General features: G+C 46.2%; 1 protein-coding gene across 5 annotated transcripts; it reads right to left on the bottom strand.

Moving 5' to 3' along the window:
- Positions 1-695: 695 nt before the first annotated feature.
- Positions 696-22,324, bottom strand: sema6dl (sema domain, transmembrane domain (TM), and cytoplasmic domain, (semaphorin) 6D, like). 5 transcript variants are annotated; one of them, XM_058628828.1, is made up of 20 exons: positions 22,083-22,323; positions 14,357-14,528; positions 13,361-13,472; positions 12,657-12,717; positions 12,378-12,440; positions 12,188-12,289; positions 11,864-11,954; positions 11,473-11,592; positions 11,160-11,248; positions 10,277-10,494; positions 10,062-10,193; positions 8,859-9,014; positions 7,876-8,049; positions 6,839-6,979; positions 6,553-6,630; positions 6,365-6,423; positions 5,721-5,777; positions 4,997-5,179; positions 3,113-3,354; positions 696-2,997 (listed from the first exon to the last, which is right to left on the bottom strand). In XM_058628828.1, the coding sequence occupies exons 2-20, from the start codon at positions 14,478-14,480 to the stop codon at positions 1,867-1,869; spliced, it is 3,333 nt and encodes a 1,110-aa protein (XP_058484811.1). In that variant the 5' UTR covers positions 14,481-14,528; positions 22,083-22,323; the 3' UTR covers positions 696-1,866. The 5 variants fall into 5 exon arrangements, with proteins under 5 accessions (XP_058484811.1, XP_058484812.1, XP_058484814.1 ...); XM_058628829.1 differs by lacking the exon at positions 22,083-22,323 and adding an exon at positions 21,141-21,292; XM_058628831.1 differs by lacking the exon at positions 5,721-5,777 and having other exon boundaries at positions 22,083-22,324.
- Positions 22,325-22,717: the final 393 nt, after the last annotated feature.

Here is a 22,717-nt window from a genome sequence, read left to right as displayed (position 1 = left end):
AAAAGAAGTCTCTTGAACCACGGGGATTATTTCTGAAAAAAGGGGGGCAGTGGAGGTTAGGAGAGGTTTCAGTCTCAGAGAGGAGATTGTTTTCCCCTCATGTATCAGTTCTAACAGTGCGTTTAGTTGCCAAAGAAAGCTGGATTACTCGGCCTCTGTCTCTAATACATCACACACACACAGGTTTGTACAGCTATTCTTAGGACAATGCATTCACTTCCATTCATCTGGACAACCTAAACAAAGTGTTATCCCTAACCATGACCAGTTGATGACGACTATCATTAACGCAACCACAATTCAATTCTTAAAACTTAACCAGTTCCTCAGAAATGAGGTTCTGCCTCATTAGGACCAGGTTTTTTTGGTCTCCATGAGGACTACTGGTGCTGACAAGGTCCTAAAGCGGTAACAAACACAAGTGTACACACACACACACACACACGCGCGAGCAGATGTGCACACAACCATACCAGGGAATATCCCAGTGTGGTAGAGGGGAAAAAAAGCGTTCAAGAAAAACAACCATGTCTACAACCAATAGCAGCACGTGTACTAAGTAAAATCTCCCAGTGAGTTACAGTATCCATGTCCTAGTATTCATCCAGCACGACCGACTTTACCTCAGGCTAACCAGATAACCAGAAAACACCATGTAGTGATGCAAAAATATGGTTTAGGCTCGGGTTCATAAAGTTACCAAAAAAAAAGAGATGATATTGTTGAAATGAAAGACAGTGACTTGGGTCTTAGATTTGTCTTAAGGTGCATTTTCTGGCATGAGGCAACATTTTGAGTCCATACTACCCTGTTTTGGTTCAAAAACGCATCAGTTCTGCTCATGTTGTCAACACCCACTCCAGTGTTTAAGAGATTTAAAGGTTTAAAAACACTGCTGGCTACATTTTAGCTTGAAAACTGCTATAAGCTGAGCTGTCAATCGCATTCACAACCTTAATGGTTCTTATCAGCTGCGACTTGACTCATCAGCTGTGAGTGAAAAGCTCGGCTAAAACACTTACTCGCAGTTTTGGCTTCACCGTATTGTCGATGGGGGAAAAAAAATCCTTGTTCTGCTTTTCACTATTGTGAAACTGAGCTTAAAACAGACCGTTTATATCTGTTTTTTAAATGAAAAACGTAGTAGCATGGATATAGTCTGGAGGCTTAATGTTTGCTGCCTTTTCTCTCACACACACACACACACACATACCAACGCACACATCTGCCCTTTCCCTCTGTCCGCTTGCTGCCAGGCTCAGCCGTTCGTGGTCATATCTATCTTAAGCAACATGAACCACATTATCATTGATTTTCCCTCTCCTCTGCCCCCAGCCGCCTTACTAACAAAGGCAAGGCCTACCTCTCCTCTATGTTAAGTTCACATTAGTGGGAAGACAGTGCTCAAGGGCAGTGATGAATGACACCCATACTTCAAGTATTCCTCTATTTTTTTGACCCCAGTGCCACATGCACGGACGTTACAGCGGTCCCTGCCGGCGTCCTGAGCCTCATACGTCATAGGACACAGGCTACGACGCCCAAGCCCAGATACATAACATGGAGTGGCAGATTAGCCACTGCTTCAATGTTCATATCTCGTGGCTACCGTGACGACGGAGGGAGATGGAGATGAGGGGAGCAAAAAAAGCCCCAAGGAGTATCTTTGGCCATATGTGTGATTTTTTTTTTTCCTTTTTTAACATGAGTGACTGTGCATATCATTTAAAGGGGAAACACACACCTCAAGTTGATACACAAACACACACTAGGCCCTACCCCCATCCATAGCTCCCTCCTAAAGTCCTCGGGACTCCGAGCTCAACAGTCAAGGAGCTCGCTAAGGAGTGTCCATGGTCTCTTCGTTTAGTAATTGAACTTATTGACCACTCGCATCTGTGGAGTCTGTGGTGAGAAAGCATTGGGTTTGGGGGGCACGTCAGGCTTTAGTGAGGGAGTCCGTTTGAGCCCTGTGCGAGGGAGTGAGCCGTGCCCACTGTAGCTGCTCTGTCGCGATAGGGACGATGTGTGAGCGGAGTGCATTCCTGCCCCCATCACTCCACCGTGAGAGTCATGTCTGGAGGGCGGGGTTGGCGGCATGTAGCCACCTCTGTTCATACTGTGTTGGCGCGTCAGAGACACCCCCATGGTCACCCCATTTGGTGAGGTGGATAAGGACTGCCGGTGAGATGCACTCCGATGCAGTTGGTAGCCCCCTCTTTGTCTCTCTAGAGTGCCCCCCATGCTCAGGCTGCCTGTCGGTGAGGTGGGAGTGGTGCACATGGGCACGTCGACCCTCTTGGTGGGGCTGTGCCTTGGCAGGGAGGAAGAGGGAGAGTAGAGAGAAGCCTCACGGCTAGGCACCAGTGGGGGCACCTCAGTCAGTGCTTCCATGGGCTCAAGAGTGAGATGTTGCCTTGGGCGGGGCCCTGATCCCTCTTGAAGAATGGCCTTGGGGTTGGGCACAGAGTCATTGAGGTGTTTTAAAAGGTCATTTAGTGTATTTCTGGCATCCACAGACCTCTTCTGCTCTTTCCTACTTCCCCTGGGATCCGGGTTCTTGGACTTCTTTTCGGATGAATGCGGCAGTGTATCGTCTCCATTCTCAAGGTTGGTGTGGTCGTGTGTGGCATTTGGGAGGACAACTGCACTCGGAATGTGGGAGTGTCCCAGGGCAAGGTGAGGGTGATGGGGGTTGGTAGGAGCAGGAGAGGTAGCAAGGAATTGTGGACTCTTCGCTGTCGTTGACGAGTTGGACTCCTTATGTGGTCCACTGGCCTTGCCGTGAGCCCTCTCCCACTGGTTTTTGATGGGCTGGAGCCCTTTCTGTGGAAGTACGGGGGTGGACTCAGGAGTAGGCAGGGCAGCGAGGTCAGGTGGCTGGCAACCTTCCCGGACGATCATGGTCTTTGTATCACCATTGGGCGTATTCAGGTCTTTCCCATTGCTCAGCAGATTGGTGTATAGCTTGGGCGAATCAATGTTGGTTTGGTACTCCTAAGAAGGCCACAATAAAATCAAAAGAACACAAGATTAGACACAAATTCACATCTACTCAGACTTTTTCAAGACTCTCTTTCATGCAGCACCGGAGTGGTTTTTATGTCTGTACCTTTACGGGGCTATCAAAGAGGCCATTGAGCTTGACAAAGCTTCCAGTGGAGTCAGAGCAGGACGGTGCGGACTCGGCATCCTTGTGAACATGCCGCGGTTTGCGGAGGAACGAGTCCCTGTAGCAGAAAACAATCAGGCCGGCTAGGAGGGCACCCATGAGAAAGGCGGCAAACACGCAGGTGATGAGGATGTTCATGTGGACCATCTGGTTGGTCTCACCTGCTTGGATGTCCCACACACCTATAAAACATTATAGGCATTATTTACCCCCCTGGTGACCAAGAGTCCAAGAGCTCAGTGAAGTGTCCCTTCCTTATTCAAGACCAGAAATGTGCATGTTTGGTTTAAACCCAACCATGCATCTGTTTCTGCCTGATCCCATGACTATGGACACATTCATCTAAACTCAGATTTAAGAAGCAGAATGGTGAAAATTGGCAAGTTGTTAGGTACCCACATCCATTTGCCTTCCATCAGAAGCAATGCTATGTTAGTACAGAAGGGAAGAGTTGTAAGTGTCGCCTTGACAACCACACATTCCCAAGAGACATTTTGTCCATCTATTTAACAAAGGTACAAAGGGGGTTAGGAGTGCGTGTTTATAGAAAAAGAGACAAATCAATCTTTTCGCACAAGTGATTAACCAAAAGAAAGTTGGTCAGAGTAAACACAAGCAGCCTTTCAGGTGTTGAGATTTGTTGCTGCTGCTCTACGAAGTTTGTTAGTAACCACAGACATTGGAAGAGTTAGTCATCTAGAGTGCAGAGCAGGCCCAGTCAATGATCTACCAGCCAGGGTAAATTGTTAATGTAGCTACAGTTAAAATATACATGTATATACTGGCAGAAGTGGAAGATAAAAAAAAGCAAAGGAAAGCTTGTAAAGAAACAACAATAAAACAGTGACTGTGAATGAATAATTTAAAAGAAAGAGCCAAGGAAAAAAAAACAACGTAAAGGTCCAGTGTGTAACATTTAAGGAGGTTTGCTGGCCGATAATTGAATATATTACCCATAGGTCTGTTTGTATAAATGTTGATCATTTGGTTTTTCGTAGTCTCTCTTATATGAGGCCACCGAGTTTCCTCAGCAGCCCAAACAGACAAACTAGCCAGATTATAGCTTTTTAAATATTAAAGTGGAAGTTTACGATGCAAACAAAGAAGAATGACATCCTATCTGGTATGAACAGGCCACCGTAGATCCCTGATGTGCTTGGGAAAAGAGAGGAGTGAGCCATGTGCCTAAATGAGCTGTTACAAATTCATACACACTGGACCTTTAAAAGAAAGCAATAATAACATGAAAACATATGTAATGTAATGTAATGTAATGTAACATAGGGCTGTCACTTTTTAATCCGAAATGTTGATATCTCTTCAAGTTTGTTGGTAAAGTTCAAGCTGTGTTCAAGTGCATCAGACCGTCTGAAGTAGTTACTGTGTGGTCTGGCAGCAAATCCATTTGGAATGCCCGTTAGAAAAAGAAGTTATTTTGCTATAAAAATGGATATAACTAAGCTGAACCACTCTCCTGAGCAGATAATCGCAACGCCAAAGCATCTAAAAAAGCACCATGGAGTAATAATAGATAATATTGTTACTTTTCTTCGCTTGTATGGACACGAGTTACTGCGCCACGTAATATTCCTTCCGCTATGACCTTTGGGAAAAGTGACAGCCCTAACACAGCAACATAAATAATGTATGTATGGATATAAAAAGAAAAAACTAAACAGAAATCTGCCATGTGAGCTAGTAAAAGTCTTGTAAGTCTATTCTATGTCTATTCTATGTGTGGATTCACGTTGTTGAGAGCTATCGGTGTGCAGCTATCAGATCGGGCTCAACGTAGCATGCTGGCTGCCTCTCTCTGGGCCTTACCCTCTGAGCCCCCTGGGATAGAGTCTAAAGAATGGGAGGTTGCTGGGTCGTCCTGCAGCACAAAGCCTGAGCCGTAGAGCTCTGGACCGGGCCCAGAGCTGGGAATTTGAGTGGGAATGAACAGTGGGGGGAGTATGGGCCCACTGGGCGGGACAGTGACTGTCGTTGATGAAAACTCCATGTCTGTGGTGACAAACAAATTGTTAACAAACTGTGAAGACGTGGGCAAATCATACTGATATCACACCAGTTAGTCGGCGGTTTTGTCATTTTTTTTTTAAAGGTTAGTGTCCAAACAAATACAGAATAATTGGGTCCGTCAAAACAACGTGTGTTTTGACATTCATACACCAATGAGAGTAGGTAGTTTTTCTGAAGGTAGGTAGAATTTCTGTTGAGACAGTTTGGATGGGGGGGGGAAGAGAGGGGATTCTCAGAAGAGGAGCTGGTAACCAACAGTTAGGAAGCCAAGAAGGCAGTGTTCGGGCATGCATGAGGGAGGAGGAAGTGATGAATGAAAGAGAGGAAGTGAATCTGTGCAGAGATAGAGTACCCATGTCGCCCAGAGGAGCTGTCATTCACGAGGATGGAAATGAACCAGGTGACGTTAGCATTCAGGAGGTGTTTGGTAAGAGGAGGATGAATGGTGGCAGTGGTGGAAAGACAAGGGTTGGAAATGCTGAACTCAAGGAAAGAAACCATTTGAGTAAAAGATCAAACTAACCAGAGGTAGGGTCGCCAAATGATTTGTAATCTGGCGCTGAAGTAGAGCCCAAAAACGCTAAAGGAATTAAAAGGACAAGAAATCAGTATATGGGCATTCAAACGTCAAAATCTCAGAGACACTACGAATGCAGTTTACTAGTGGTTTTAACCGTAACGACGTGCTGTGGAGCACTCGCTGACACAGTGTCCTTTTCCACACTGGGTTCTCTGGAAGCCCTCTGGTTCTGATCAATACTGAGGTTCAGCCTGGATCATGTTCAGTTGGTGCAAATAAAGAAGTGGTTGTTTTTAAGTAAAAACCAGCAACGGCACATCTGAAAAAATCTCTATCATTCGCACCAGCTGAGCATGACCCTCGATTGTACATGTCCATGTGTCTGCCGATAGCAGGCAGCGTTAGTTACAGGTGGCCATGTACCGCATGTAGATGTGTGTGTTAATATTGCACATAAAGACTTAAGAGTATGTAGGGGGCAAAGTTACTGGAGTGGTTACTGGTGTGAGTGTACAGGCTCATGGTGTGTGTGAGGAAAAACCAGGTTCAGTTTTGTTGTACGTGTGTGTGTGTGTGTGTCTGTATCTGTGTGTTTGTACATCATGTCTGTGAGGATGGGTAGTATGGGATGAAAATGGAATTCATACCGTGACAGTCTCCCAGGTGGGCGGTGTTTCCAAATTCAGTGTCCTGCTCATATCCGGTCCTGAGAAACAACAGAGAGAGAGAGGAAAAACAACACAGATACATATAAAAACAGAGATTAATATAAAACATTTCTTCAATTTTCTCATCTGTAATAATATCTGCGCTTCATATTGCGGCATCGACTTACAAAACACCAGGCTGTATTCTCTCACAGGCTCCCTGGGGTTTCCAACCACAATAAGGATCCCTTGATGCAACGCAGGACCTGGATACACACACACACACACAGGTTTAATCATTACGGAGGGCACGGTGTAATCATTTGTGACGGACTGAACATTAACCACGAGGCCTGTTATCACCCAGTTTATGACATTAACTGAAAATCACACACCTATAACCGCCCGCACCTGGGCACATGTTCAAATCCCAAAGTGTGGGATTTGAAATCTGACAATAAACGCGTCACTTACTTGTGGCAGGAGGAATGGCGCTCGCAGCGACTCAGGGGAATGCGGATGACGCAGCTTGAAAAGGCCACGTACAGGCTGTGCGTGTCTTTGTCCACGTGCAGCGACAGCACGCGCTTGTCGTCTTCGCGGCTGGACAGGCACCTGGGGAAGAATGAAAGAAGGATACAGATGAAGTCTAGCAACTAGTTTTTTGTTTTTTTTTGTGCTGGCAGATTTGTTACCATATGTTTCCCGCTGTAGTAATCTGAGTAAGTGATCCCCACACCCCATGGTAGAAAGAAGTCTTTACAAACGTGTCTTTCTCTCGAATTTCAGTGACCCAGTTCAGACGCGGTATCACATCCATCCTGAGCGATCGGATCCTTCTCAGATCCGATCACAAAAATCCACATTTGAAGGTGGTTTGAGGATGCATGTGGCCACATGTGGACAGATGAGCGTCTCCTCGGCTAACGTCATCTGATCCTGGTTTTTTTTTTTTTACATTATGTCAATGTTAATTTGATTTTAGCTTTGTATTACTAGAATAGTTGTAGTATTTTTTGAAAGATTGTGCGACAAGTGCGACAAGATTGAGTGACAATCAGCCCTGTTAGCTTAACAGTTAGCAAAGATGGCGGACACGGTTTACATTCTGGGAATGAGGTCCCGCCCCCTCCCAAGAGTGGGTCTAAAAAGTGCGGAATTAGCGTCACCGGCGGGCAATACTACCCCTATTCTAGTAATACGACGCTAAATGCTAATCGGCGAAGTATTCCTTTAAGAGCTGGAATGACAGATCTGATCATACGTGGACACAGGACACGTACGAGGTGTGAACAAACGTGCATAAGCTTTGAGTCACAGAGGACAGATGTGGGCGGGGCCTTAACAAGCACTCGTTCATTGTGCAAGTGCATCGAGAAATCTCTTGTCAGGGAAGGAAGTTTCTCTTTCCTCAGAGTTGCTGAGTCTTCAGCCAGACAGACAACAGACGGGGAAGAGAGAGAAAAAGAGAACAGAGAGAGACTGACGGAAACTGCATGTGACCGTCATACTTTGCACTGTTGAAGATGTCGATCTCCTCCAGGAGCACGCTATCGCTCAGGGATGCAGAATTGGTCTTGGCCAGAACCTTGAGGACGATGCCGGACTCTGACCCGATGAACACCACGGTGTAGTTCTTGTGGGGTCCCGCTTCATTGTCCACGGCCAGCGCCGTCAGTCTGTACCTACACACACACACACACACACAGAGCAGAGAGGCTGATGTCACTCACAGTAAACGGAAACACAGTTATTATAACCCAACTGAACCTCATTCAAAAGCAGTAAAAGATAAAAGGAAATCAAATAAAAGCAGTTTTTTTCTTGAATGACCAAAGGTTACACTGTTTATTTTGAATTCACCTGTCACGCCCTGTTGTTTGCCTACAGATGTCGTAAAGAAAACGGCTTCAATAAATGTGTGACAAATTTTTAAATTTAACTGTGTGACAAATGCTGGTAAATCATTACACACACACACACAGGCGTTACGGTTAATTGTTCAACCACCACGTACACACTTGATATTGAACCCGAGCACCCTGTGACTCCTGAGCCCTGAAGGTCTTTGTAGCACTGAATATTGAGAGTTTACAGCGCTGAGCAAAAAAAGGTCTCGGGGCTGCTGCCGCTGCCTTTGTTGTTTGAGCAACGCTTTATTAATATTTTTTAGCGTCTTTCTTAATTAATTTACAAGCAGAAAATAGTGGAATTATATGAAAAACAACTCGGGGCAAAAATAGCTTCTACTTGGCAAGTTGATGTGCTAATACATTTTATAAATGTATTCTATTTTTTTTTATTTTGTGATTCGAATACTACATACATACATACTGTGTTCCCTGTGTTTAATGGATGTAACCTCGTAAAGATGTAGCACGGCTAAAACAACAAATCCAGTGGAAGTTTGCTCAATTTCTTTATAACTTCACACAAAAACAGAGGCGAAACATCTCGTTCCAGACACAGAATCCAGAATCCTCGCTCCGCTTACCTGACGCGTGTCTTGGTGAACCAGGGTTCGTCCCTGATAGAAGGCACGGCTAAGTCCATGAGGGGGTGGGACTTGATAAACTGCAGGGTGTTGTCCGGGAAGTCGATGGAGCTCTTATGGGGCGCAGCTGGACCATGACCTGCACAGGACCCGGGTCTAGGATCAAGAACACACACACACACAGACAAAGAGAGGGAAAGGTCAAAGATCAGCTCATACGATTACACACCAGGGAGTGATAATAACGTGCATTGAAATTGACGGAAAGTGCAACGCGGGGGGGCGGGGGGGAGAGGAGCAGGTGCTTATTAGGATCACAAAAAGGCCTCAGCTGGAGACATAAAATATACATATGCATAGTTATCCTCCATCAATGATTCACGAGGCTAATAATGTGCTTCATGGACTCGCTGTTTTGGACATAGGACGGCGCTACAATACATTACAGTACGTGCTGACTGTAAACAGGTTAAATATGCAACACGTCTAATTACGCCGGATTAATTATTAAATCATCGGCAGATGGTGACTGCACGCCGGGGTCAGAGCTAATAACCCGCTCCCTCGCCGGAAGAGTTGATTTCATCTTCGTTTGACCTTTTCAACAAAGAGCGGTTCAAAGACGGGAGCGAATAACGGGGTGATGAACAGCTGTCGAGTTTTTAACAAGCTGAATTTGTGCTCGCGCGCCTTTTTCCAAGGTCAGATTCAAGCACTTTTCATCCCCGCGTTTGATAAACTATACGTATTTATATAAAGGCGTACATTCTCTACGTTTTTAGCACATTAAAGGAGACGGTGTTACACCTACACTGTTTTCTGTAATAGCAGAAATACAAAAGCCATGTTTAGATGCAAATATCGCATCAGCTACAACACACGGCGCGAAGACGTGATCAAAACAAGCTGCTGAAGTTCAAACTGAGCATCGGAATGAAAGAAGAAAGGTGATTTCAGTGACGAGCTGCTAGTATTTCAGAAACTGGAAAAAAAATAAAATAAATAAATACAGCCGCCATTTCAAGCATTTTCAAGCACTTTATCCAAAAATTCAAGTGCTTTTCAAACCTTGAAAATACCACATGAAATCCGAGCACTTCAAAGGATTTCAAGCACTCGTGCAAACCCCGAGGTTACAGGGTTTTCACTCCATGATGATTTTCTGTGCTTTTTAAGGTGGAACCAGAAATATTCAATCCGTACCGAGGTTTGGGCAGCTTCTCCTCTGGATACGGTGTCCACACCGAATCGGGAGTCTTCTGCTCTTTGAAGCGGCCCAAGAATACATTCTCAATGTCTGCCATGGAGAAGGCGCACACCGCTGACCCCGGGATACTGTGGAGAAAAACGCGTCAATGTTTGACTTCTGATTTTTTTATTTTCCTTTTTTACGTTTTTTTCCGTCCTCCGCGGCTCACCTGTTCATCTGCGTGGTAAACACGCCCACCACCGAGGGAACCCCGTCGATGTCGATGATGTCCGTGATGGACTGCAGCACGTCGAAGTAGAAGAAGGACTCGCCCGGCACGGAGCAGTTCAGCCTCGCCTTCACGAAGGACGTCCAGTGCTTCTCGAGCACTCGCTGGGACCCGCCGACGTCGTTCTTACAGATCCGGGCCACACGAGAATACACGACCTACACGAGGAGGAGGAGAAGCAGGTTTAAGAGAGGACAGATGGCTGAGTGAGCGTCGCTAAAAAACACTTTAAATGCCTTTAATAATGCATTTCTCCATCCTGTAGCGACTCGGCGCAGATGACTTGGCAAACGCACACTCAGACCGGCGCACACATGTGTTCCACTGGCCTCAAAATGCCTGATGTTGCACCACGAGGACGCGTGTTTGACGTCTGCTTGCACATGTGTGTTACTGAGGCTTACGTAGTTTAACGTCGGCTAAAACACTTTTAATAATTCACTAATTCAAACCTCCGTCAGAGGACAAGTGTCGCCCCGGCATTAGCCGTTTTTAAATATTTATTATCTGGTGGCTGATGGGAGGATTTTTGGCTACTGGACCGACAGAGAAGGACGAGGCGCGGACAAATCTGGTGTTGGCTTCAAACACGGAACAGCCTAATGCCCTCGGAGTGTGTCTGTGTGTGTGTGTGTGTGTGTGTGTGTGTGTTTCAGAGAGACAAATCTTCTCGCTGTGTAATGGTGTTACATTAGCAGGGTCACGTATGTAGTTTGTGCACCGAGGGAGGTGTAAGCCTCCTTTTTTGTCCGCATAAAGCCCCCGTGCGCCATGCAACAACATGCCAAGAATTTACGAAACAAACAAAAGTCGCTCGTCTTACCTTGCCCAGGTTGCTGTGCTCCACCGCTATCTCCCGGAAGAAAAAGTACACATAATTCCCGTACTCCGCCGCATGCAGGAAATGAGGTTCTGATGGGGGGAGAGAGAGAGAGGCAGAGAGTTGAAGTGTATTTCTGCACTGTCACCGCCGACACTGTGCATGCTGAATATTTCAGGGATTTGTACAAGGCTGTATTCGACTGGGGGTGACCTAGATTGCTTGGGAGAGAATAGACCACATCCCCGCCGGAGCTCGGCACAAACATACGGTGGATGTTGATGCACGCGTTGACGCCGAGTACGTCTCCGCTTACCTTTCAGCCACTTGGAGTCGTATTTGATCGTCCTCAAGGCCGATCCGTCACCCATACTGCGATAGATGACAGAATCACTGGCCTGGAAGTCGGCGACAGTGGCGGAATACAGCTTCCCCTCTGGAAACACATCACAACAAGGAACACGGTCACAAAAAAAAGCAAAGATACCCTGCTCTTTAGTGTTTAGCTGTTTATCTTTTTCTCTTTTTTTTTTATAAGGCTTAATTGGCTGAGTTGTTATCGCTGCCGGCACAGTTTTACTGTGGCAAAGACACAGAGGTGATAATGAGAGCATAAATGGGAACACATCACTTTCACTTCACTGTGTGTGTGTGTGTGTGTGTGTGTGGGCGAGTGTGTGTCGGTTTGTGGACGTTTGACCCCGTACCAGCGAAGAGGGCAACGTTGGTTTGCTTGGAGTCAAACGGGCACCGTGCCAGTCCATTGATCTCCTCTCCGTCCAACTCGAGGTTATCCAGCTGCAGTGGAAGAGAAAACAATCACGGCCCACGCGTTAGAGGAGGTTCTGTCGAGACACGCCGCGTAAAACAAACACACGCGGAAAACACCAGCACGCACATGAATCCATCAAAACGAGGCCCGTCAAATGAGTTTCAAAGGAAAACAAAGACGTAGGGTGTTGCCTTCAGGACATTTGCACAGCATTTATCCACATTCTGTGAGTGCACATCAAAGCATGAAAACTACTGACCCTGTAGTATCTGCACATGGGGTTGAAGCCGTTGGTGCCGCAGATAAACACCAGGTCGTCGTTTCGTGGGACCAGCACTTTGATGAAGTTGTGGCACTCGTCCTGAAAGTGGACGACACACATTTTTAGGGAGGAGACACTTCTCAGGAGACAAAAACTGCGAGGTGGATGTTTTTAATAATATACGTACTCTGTGTTTTCCCTTGACGGCACACATCTGTCTGTCGTCTTGGCCCGATCGCCATGTTAGCTTCTGTAAAAGTCAACACGGAGCGTTATAGACGCCAAGTACACACACACACACACATACACACCGTCTTCTCCTTTCCAGTCCCTCATTTTTTACAACCTGTCCATTCTGTGATGAATGGCTCTGTGTTTTCTATAGAGCTCTTTCAGTGTGTGTGGATGGAGAGAGAGGGAGGGAGACCGAGAGGGAGGGAGAGCAGCTTGTGGCAAAAGATCTTACCCGGTACGGAATGATCTCATTCCTGTAGGACTCTCTCAGACTGACGAGGTACACCTGATCTCTGTGAATGGACGGCAACAAAACACAGCTTAGTGACACAGCATTCAACATTTTATTACGTCCTCTACGGTCTTGAGATTTCCATTCGTCTTCAACGGGGGGGCACATGCACGTTTTTACGGTCGTACGTGTTTATTTGCCACGTGTAAAGTTTGTTATTTTGTCTCTTGCAGCAGAAAATACACACAGTTTTGTTTTTGCAGTACCTGTCTGTCTGATTTTTCGTACAATCAACACAGCACGCGACAGCCGTGATGCATGTGGGCTTGATTATACAGCAGCTCGGGAGCTGCGAGTTTATTGCCGTGGATGTCGCGGTGATTTCCTGCTACAATATTAGCGCCGGCGGGTCAGATTAATCCCAGCGCCCATAAATACCAGAAGGACATGTAAAGATGCCAAGAAATCCCTTACAGAGCGTCAGGCCAGGATGATAGACCTCGCTCTTGGATCAATGCTGACCGTATACATCAGACAAAAGGCCTAGAAGCCACAGATCCAATAACACTAAGAGCTTTTTTTTTGTGCCACTGTTTACCTGCGATGGAATGAGTGAGTATATTGGTGTGTGTGTGTGTGTGGGGGGGGGGGGTCAGCGTGGACGAGTGAGATAGAGGTAATTGATTTGTGTCTTGAGGGTTTACCTGCCAGCGATGAACAAAGTGTCCTGTATCCTGGTCATCAGCTGGAAGTCTAGGCGATGCTGGGACTCGTTGCCAGAGGGCCGGCCTCTGAACACGGGGTATCGCCGCGAAACTGGAACACAAATCGAAACCCACGGTAGACACAAACACTTGGGATGCAAAAACAGTTTTAAAACAGTAGAATTTGTGTCAAAATGTCAGACTGAGTTTTGTGATTTTGAGATTTCTGCATTAAAAATATCTGTTATGTTTCAAGTAGTGTGTACCTACGTAAATAATTCACAGTAAAAGCCTTATTAAAATTAAAATAGAGTGGCAACGGGGGATGAGAATCGTTCATGCTTTTACTTTGAAACCAGCGATACGTGATACGTTAAACTGTGAATACAACTTTACAAATAAGCTGGAATACAAAGCGGATCGGTCACTTCATCAGGACGTGAGCTGAAGCTCATGATCTCGGCGATCATCTATTGTTTTGATTGAGAAAGATAAGAGCCCCTAGTGGCAGAAATAGCATATGGTGCATTCAAATGTGGTTTAAAAGTCCTTAATTATCATTTTTTATCATTATATATTGAACCTTGGTTATTGATATAAAGGAAAACTGTAGTGCAATCGCTATATAGTTACTGAATTATTGCCCTGGTGATGATTCCGTACAAATACATCCACTGTGTGTACTGTGTGTCATTGTGTTGTGTCTCTGCATGAGATAATGGCTGCCGACGTCAGCACATCTCTGTGTTCTTTCCATAAATCACAGACATGGAAATGAAATCCACTTAAATGCTTCGACCGGCCGTGCAGCAGATTGGTTTTATCACTGTGGATACGACATGCCGGCGTCTCAACTGCTGATATGGCCGACTTGTCTTTACGACATTGCAGCTTGTATGACAACAGGAGAACATATTAAGCGTAGTTGTCGGGACTTTATTTCCCCCGCCCGTGTCTCTGTGGAGTCTTTCCCTGTGTGTGTGTGTGTGTACTCACAGTGTGCGTCGATGACATCGAGGGGTACGGTGTCCTCGGGGAAGCTGACTGCGAGGAGAGTGCGCGTGGCTGTCGTCAGCAGCAGCAGCAGCAGCAGCGGCAGAAGCACAGCTCTCTGGCCCATGGCTGCTCACAGACAACACTTCCTGTTTCCCACCGGTGGAGTTGTTACCTGTAAACACACACACACACACATGATGCACACGTTTTTTTTTACATTTCACACTTTCCCCGACTCTCCTGCTGCAGTTTGTCGTCTTACAAGTCAAATGCACAAGCGCCGTTTCGACTCGGGAGTGAGAAAAAGTCCAGGATTTTCCTTCTTTTATTATTATTACTCTGCACAACAGACACGGAATGAAATGTCTTGGCACGGTAATAACATTTTTTCGAGCCTGCACTAAAGTGCTGAAGTGTTGACTCTCCTCTTCTTCCTGAGTGTTGGCTGCACCCAAGTATTTCTTTTATTTTTTAATTCATCCATTCATTCAGTAAACGGCTGAGCACCAGCTCATCGCCACGAGACTCCGACTGTTTCTTCCAGTAATGCCATTTCTCTCTGGTCCTTTATTTGCTCAATCATGTCGAGCTCGGCGTTTCATGTGCAAAGGTCATAAGTTTGTAAGATACAAAAGAAAAGGCGGCACCCGTTCCAACGGTCCCTTGTATTTCTTATCCAAAGGTAACAAAAGCAAGTCACCTGCTCAGTTTGAAGCCCTGGAAATGACCCGAAATGACCCGGCACTGATGCGGTAGACGGACCAACAAATGTCCCTTGAATTAACAGCAGAGCTGAAACAATGAATTGATTATTAATTCGACAACTATTTTGATAATGGATAAATCGCTTCAAAGCTTTTTTCAAGATTAAACAAACATTTCCAGTTGTTTAAGCTTCTTAAATGTGAATATTTGCTTCATTTCTTTGCCCCGGATAACAAAGACATCATTAGAAGTGAATCATTTTGGTTTGTGGACAAAACATCGTCATTTCCAGGTTTGATGAACACTGATCACCATTTTTTGATATTTTATAGACCAAACGATTAATCGATGAATCGAGACAATAATCGTCAGTTGCAGCTCTAATTAACAGAGGGAAGAGATGCGACGCTGCTGTCGCACTGTGACATGGCAGTAATATATCACCTCTACCTTTTCCTTTTGTTCAAAGTCATCAAAACACTGCTGCCTCTAACCAGAAATCATTAGAAGAAGAAGAAGAAGACGACGACATAATCCTTGAATTAAAAGAGCGATATGACACTCTTTCTATAATATTCTATCACATGTGACTTGTGCATGTAGTGGCTGTGGCTTTTCTCCTCCTCCTCCTCCTCCTCCTCCTCCTCCTCCTCCACCACCACCTCTCCCTGCATCTGCTGTCAGGAGGAAGGTCAGCCAAGTGACCAGTGGGGGTTCCTGGGTTCATGCTGGATGCAGCGGAAGTCCACTCTGTTAGAGACGCGGCAGCAGGCCTGCTGCGTCTGTGCATCTGTGCCTGTGTTGGTTGGTCTTGGTTTGGACCCGGGCTCGACGCTAATCAGCACACTGCGGCTTCATCGCCGTCGCTGGTGTGTCTGACCTTTGCTGACTTCTATCCGCGCTCTGTCGGCTGTTATCGTAGCTGCAGCTCGTCTTTGGAGACGCTAAGGAGACGCGAGTGGTTTGTTTTAGCCTCTTTTTTTGATATTTAGTAAATGCAAAGTATATGATCATGCATACAGCAGGAGCTACACTGCTTATTGTGGGAGTGGCCGTGTGTGCGAGACGGATTGTGTACGTGCATATTAATGATCGGTGTATGTTGAAATATTTATAAGCCAAACAAATTATTCATGCAGGCAAAGCCTGAACGGATATAAACAATTTACCGGGAGACGTCACCCCGGCAGAGGGATGGATTAGCTGGGGGGGGCACCCTGGGATACACACACACACACACACACGGCTGCACACACATAATCACTCTTTCAGATGGTGTAATGCAAAGACTGACAAGAGTGTGTGCGCGTGTGCACGACACCCACCCCCCCACACACACACACACACACGCACACACGCACGGTGGTATTGACCAATTTTTCAATTAGCCCCAAAGCACACCTGCTCCAGTGCTGTCTGCGGGTCCGGCCTGCCAAGCCATTAGTGCTTTGATTGATCCGCACAGGAAGTGTGGCACATGCACATCCAAGGACTTAACCGTATCACGGAAGCACGCGTGTGTTTTTACTGATGCTTAACTTAAAAATGTCAATTTCAAAAATGAAAATGAACCATAAACATGCTTCTGAAGTCAGGAGTTGGACAGTCTTTAAGGCCTAAACACTGATATAAAGAATTCAGTAATTTACCATTTCTTGGCACAAATGCTCTATTTTGGGGTTTTAATGTGTCACCATGGCGAGAAGGAATGGCAGTGGCGTTTTAGTCATCAACTGTGTGAAATCGTGGCTGTTGAGTTTTCTGTGGGATACTGGGGCCTCTGAAAGAACCATATAATTATGACTGAGTAATGCAAGGCCTGCATGAGAAGAGGTTCCATCCTAATTAGTTCCCTTAATAGTTAAATTACAGGTTTGAAAACGCACGAGGGTCACGAGATCACTTTCCCTTATCGGCAGACACATGCTCTCTAATCTGGATACAAATGGAAAAACAATGGCTTAATCTGAACAAGAAGTGATGACACCGCTGACCAAAGAGCAGCTTTTTTTTTTTTACTATCTGCTTGAGAAGCTCTCGAATGAAGCAATAAATTGTTGAGTTTCTAGGAGGAAAGCTCGATCAGGAACAGACACGCACAACAATAGGGGGGGAGGAAAAAAAGTGGTGAAAGCTATGAAAGGTAAATAAACCCAGCTCGCAATTCAATTCTGCAGTGATATCATCCAGGCTGCAGGGCAGCGCTTCCAGTCCAAAGTGTTCGCAAGTAAATCATTTTCTCGCTGGTCTGCGTTTGGTTTACAGTCCTCCTCTGTATCGCCTCTTCATACACACACATGCACAATCACACATTTTTACCTGCCATTCTGCCCTCACTAAACAATTCGGGAGAGAATCACTTCAACCAGAGGCTCTGATCTCCCGTATGATTCCCTCTGCATGGTAATACCCACACTGCGGAGGCGAAGGCTGTCCTCACAAACTCATGTAGAACAGGAACAGAAGACACTCAGAGGTCAGCGATCTAAAATTACTTCTCAATCTCTAGCGAGCGCCGCATGATTTCTATTGACTATTCCTTTACATTCTCTTGTTCCTGCCCTCCAGTGTATGTGTGTGTGTGTGTGTGTGTGACATGATGTGAATGTTGATGTGTGTGTGTCTGTGTGCGTGAACACACACGTAGGACACAAAAAGCCCCCGAAAAAAAAACGCCAGGCTTGTCACGCAACGCAATTCAGCCTTTAGTGAGTGTTGGTGTTTGACAACAGCTGGCGTCTGAAGTGTTGCATCACTGCTTTTCCTCTGGACTAAATCCTTTAGTTTCATTTACAGTGCAGAGACATCAAGTTTCTCCATTAGCATTCAGTGATATCAAACAGGGACTTTTTTTTTCTCATACATGAAGTAAATGACACCTTTGGGTCCAAACATGCGTTAGACTTGTCCGCGTTTGCCCAAAACGACGCCGAATTCGGGGCCAGTTACTCGGCGAAGCGTTGGGAAGGCGTGCACTGGGTGTGGTGCTTTGTCAGCATCCACACCAATCACACCACTCACTGCCCTGCTTCACATGCAACCTGTCCTGATCCAAATACACCCGGACCACCACGATCCACTCCACACCTGCCAGTACCGACGCTGCTGCCAAACCTCTGCAGCAACCTCCAGCACACACACCGTGGGTCTGCACTCTCTCCGCCCTCCCACCCACCCTCTCTTCTTCTCTAGTTTTTTCCCCCCTTTCTTCGTTCACCTTTGCCTCACTCTACCTCTGTTATTACGAGCTTCTCAATGTCCTACAGGCCCCACACTTTCCCCTGCTGATGTTGGCTCGCGTCCATGGTGTGTTAAATTCTAGGAGCTACAGCTGCGGGTTTAACATGACAGATTATCATACATTTTTTCCCCCTCTCTCTCTCTCTCTCTGGCGTATGTCAACCATAACCTCCTCTGCTCTTCAGCTCAGAGTGGACGTGTTGTTTTGTTCCTCTCCTGCAGGTGAGGCCCTGCACGGAGGGATTGAGGCTCATAAAGAGACAGCCAACAACAGGGGTGCGTGATGTTTCGTAAGCCGAGTGTGAATGTAATGGGTGGATGTTATCCCGGCAGAACAATGGTTGCTGCTGCTTGAGGCAGCTTGACTTGTCATCTTGCACCACACTGAGCTGTAAGCCTAACAGCGCAGGAAACCAGATAGCACAGCACGGGGGTTTAGTTTCAGGCTTATTTCGGGCCTTTGCACTCACTGCATGTGCGTCAAAAATGCACTCTTTTTTTTTATGGCGTGCAAAACCAAAAGCGTCCACTTTACGGGGGTTGTCTCAACTCTCAGCCGAGCCTCTGAGAAAGTAATCAAGATGCGGCCGCACAGGATAGTGAGTCAGACTGATGATTAGCGCAGCCACCAGAGCTGCACAGGCACAGAAATGATTACTCGCCCTTTTTCCCACTTCGGTAATAACGACCACTGTAAAGGATCACTTCAGAGAGGCTTGGTTGGACTTGTTGCTTCACAGATTTGGCAGAAGGAGCGCGCTGTGCGCCCTAAAATGGGCTTTTTTTTCTGCCCCCTCTACCTTGGAGAGGAGGAGTGAAACAGGAGAAAGGCTGCTCTCAGCCGTGGTTCTGCTGTAGTGGAACACAAAGGGGCTGAGCTGTGCAGGTGTGACTGAGAAACAAAAGGGGCTTTTTTTTTGGGCAAGTCAACACAATGGAACCCCAACAACCCCCCCCTCCCTGTCAGTGGACCTGGCTGTTCAGGAGAGCTGTTTCTGGGGCTCATAAAAAGGGGGAGGTTCAAAGGGGACAAAGCAAACTCTAAACATCTTGACTCCAAATGCTCTCAAGGTCAAACATGTATCAGTCGGGCATTTGTGAACTCCACAAGCTGATCTGAAGCAGCAGTTCAGGGGAGGAACCATAAGGCTGTAAAGGGGTCAACACTGATGGCGCTGTATGGTTTAACGACGGTTGTTATGGGGTTACAGCCGGCTGAAGTGGGAGGTTAACGGTGGTCGTTCTGGTCGCAGAGTTCTGACCTCACGGCCAATGAGGCGGAGTGGAACGCCCCCCCCCCCCTCGGCCAGCTGTGCTGCCAACGAGCTGGTCCTGCTGTTTGATCCGCAGCTGGACTGCTGCGGTTTTCCAGCCAATTTCAAGTTTATGTAGTTTTGATAAGTTTTGAAAATCTCGGCGACTGAACTCCGCGCATGTCGGGGCTTTCTGGCAAACGCACACCTGGTGTTTGTGTTGAGACGAAGGTCGACCGATGTGGGTTTTTTTTTCTGTGGCGAATGCGAATATTTCGATATTTAGATATCAGTGCAACCGGCGGCCAATATATGACGCCGGAATCTCACTCCGTCATGAACAGATGCTAATGGTCTGCCTCTGATCGGTAGTTTGCATCTGCACGGTGGTGCACTGATGTATTTTAGTGCAAACTAAACCCAATATGAAAGTAATCAATAAACAACACTAAAAAAAACAAGTTTAAGAGCTGTAAACGTGTAAAACATCAGTCTACCTGTACTTTAAATCAACACAATCTTCTATTGTGAAGGACTATAGTGTGATAATTGAATAGTTGCGGCACAATTGGTAACATTTACTACATATTTGCACTTTTTGGCCAGAATTTTATTTAAAAAAATGATATGATCTCATTTTGCTTGTTGGTTTAATTTGGTGGATTGCATAAAAGATCCTTAAATGAACATGTAACATACATTTATACATGCACACGTCATTATCAGTCTAAAGAAGCATGATTCTTATTATTTTGTTTGCCTTCATTCGCTTTCCATGGACATCGTCCGCTTGTCTTTTACGCACACAGTTCCACGCAGGAGCCCGGGCTCTAATGCTCGCATTGTGCGGACTGGGGCGTAAAGGCATTCAAGTTTTATCCGTGCTAAATCTTTTCAGGGTCCCTTTAGTCCACATGTAGAGCCGATACAAAGGACAACAAAGACGCGGGGGGACAACGGTGGAGTGACAACAGTGATGGGTTTTTGCTGCGTGTTAACTGCCTCCTCCTCAGGGTTGGGCTTCCCGTGCTGCTGCTTCTGCTGCTCCCTCCTCTGCCTCCAGAAAAAAAAGGTTACGAGCGCCTTCAGCGATTCATTACGTACGAAAATAAGGATATCATAATGAAATCTGAGAGTGCATGAAATAGATTGCATCACACGATTTGCAGCCAGCGACGTTTAAAGTCAAACTCCTGGTGCCATCCGCGTTTTATCGTTAAAAAACAACGTGTGCTGCTCCGTCCTCCGATCGTGTGTGCACGTTACTGTGTTTCCAAGTTGAATTTAAGGAGCTGAAATGTCGGAAAACACTTTGATTGATCAGTAGTTGTTGTCGTTGTTCAATAGCGATGATCTGCTTTAACTGGTTAAAGGACACTTCTGTGTAAAAGAAAGGGAAAGGTGTGTTTCAGGACTACAATGGCGCAGCTCTGATTATTCCTGAAATGCATATCTGTTGTTAAACTGGCACAAATATAAGGAGCAGATTTAACCTTTATTCACAACCCACTCCCGGGGAGTGCACAGTGCCCTAAAAATAGCCTACTCCACATCGATAATTAAAAACCCCCACTGAGGACACCTACCTTGAGAATCCCAAATCACTCGTGAATAGTACAATCCAAACGAACGCCACGTTATTCCTTTGGTAATCCATGAAAAGGGAAACAACCAGCGTGTGATATTCCTGTTATTATTATTATTCTCTGCTCCATTTGGATCCGGACAACACTTTTTTTTTGTTTTTGTTTTATCCAGTTGCGAGATTCCGCCTGCTCTGTAGTGTCCGTCCCCGGGCCCCTGCGCTCTGATGATGACTGATCTTCAAAAGCGCTGCTGCTGCTGCTGCTTCTGCTGCTGCTGCCACGACCACACAGCCCCCTCCCTCTCTCCCTCACACACACACACACACACACACACACACACCAGCCCCTTCCACAACACTGTTAACTTTGGAGCCGAAAGGGAGAAGACATAAACATTAACGACGCGCTGCCCTGTCCTCACTCACTCATGCTTATCCACGCACACAATCATTGATTTTGAAATCATAGGAAGGCGCGTGCATGGTGGGACTGACGGTTCACTCACACATTTACGCACGGCACTTCTTTTTTAACCCCCAATCCAAACGCACAATGTTTACATACAAGTGTGCTCATCCGTGCGTAAAAATGCTGCGAGCGTCAATAATACGCGTGTGTGTGCGGCTTCAATGGGAGCGTGAAGTCACTCACAACACAAGTGAAGGGGTGAACAGATTGTTCAGGTTTGAACTGCGAGCTGCACACATGAAATAAACCTCTGCCAGTGGCCAGGAATGAATGGCGCACAAGCGCAAATAAACCATACACAGTCCGGACTTGAGCAGTTGCAGCTCTGTAAACGGCGCAGCAGAAGAAAATCATTTAGTTTCACACACAAAAACTCTTCTTTCGTGTCTATGTTTTTTTTTTTTTTCCCCACCCTCGAGTTTTCTGTGCGTAAAGCATTCGAGTAAAATCCACGCGGAGCTGCAAAGAACTCACCTCATCTGAATCGGTTATTTTGTATCCCGCTTCGCTGCCGTAATCCAAAAAAAGTGTATGGAGCGCGTCGTAGTGAATCAACTTCTCCTCGCTGAGAGAAAAACAAACTAATGCACGGCGAACGGTGTAATTTGACCCGTGCTAAGTCAATCCATCCAGAGAGCGAGCCGCAGCCTACCAATGAGCAGCGCTCCAGTTCCAGTCCCGCCCCTCCGTCATCCCTCTCTCTCCTCACTTGGTCCGGACTCTGCTTTGCTGTGGCTTCCTTCCTTTCTTCCCTGGAGCCCGGAGAGAAAGAAAAGGCGATTCTCCCCTCTCTCTCGGTCTTTCTCTCCACACACACACACACACACACACACCCTCCCCCCGGCTCTCCTCCTGTGTGACCCCGTGTTGCCTGCCCTTCTGTTACAAACCCCCATCCCCCAACTCCAAGTCAGCAAGAGCACCGAGTAAAACAAAAAAAATCATTTCAGCTGAGTGGTGGACAGCAAGTGCTTAGTAAAAACACAGCTTTTGGTTTGTAAAAAGTGTGAGAAAACACACTCGCGCTTTGACTCCTGTCACGCGTTTCGATCATTGATGACAAGAAGTTAAACTTTAGCAGAGAAATGTGAAGATCTGAAGGTCTAGTG

The sequence above is a fragment of the Solea solea genome, chromosome 5 (genome assembly GCF_958295425.1).
Source record: "Solea solea chromosome 5, fSolSol10.1, whole genome shotgun sequence".
In the NCBI taxonomy this organism is placed as follows: domain Eukaryota; kingdom Metazoa; phylum Chordata; class Actinopteri; order Pleuronectiformes; family Soleidae; genus Solea; species Solea solea.
Note: the sequence above shows the minus strand (reverse complement) of the source record. Positions and strands in the feature narration are given on the sequence as shown.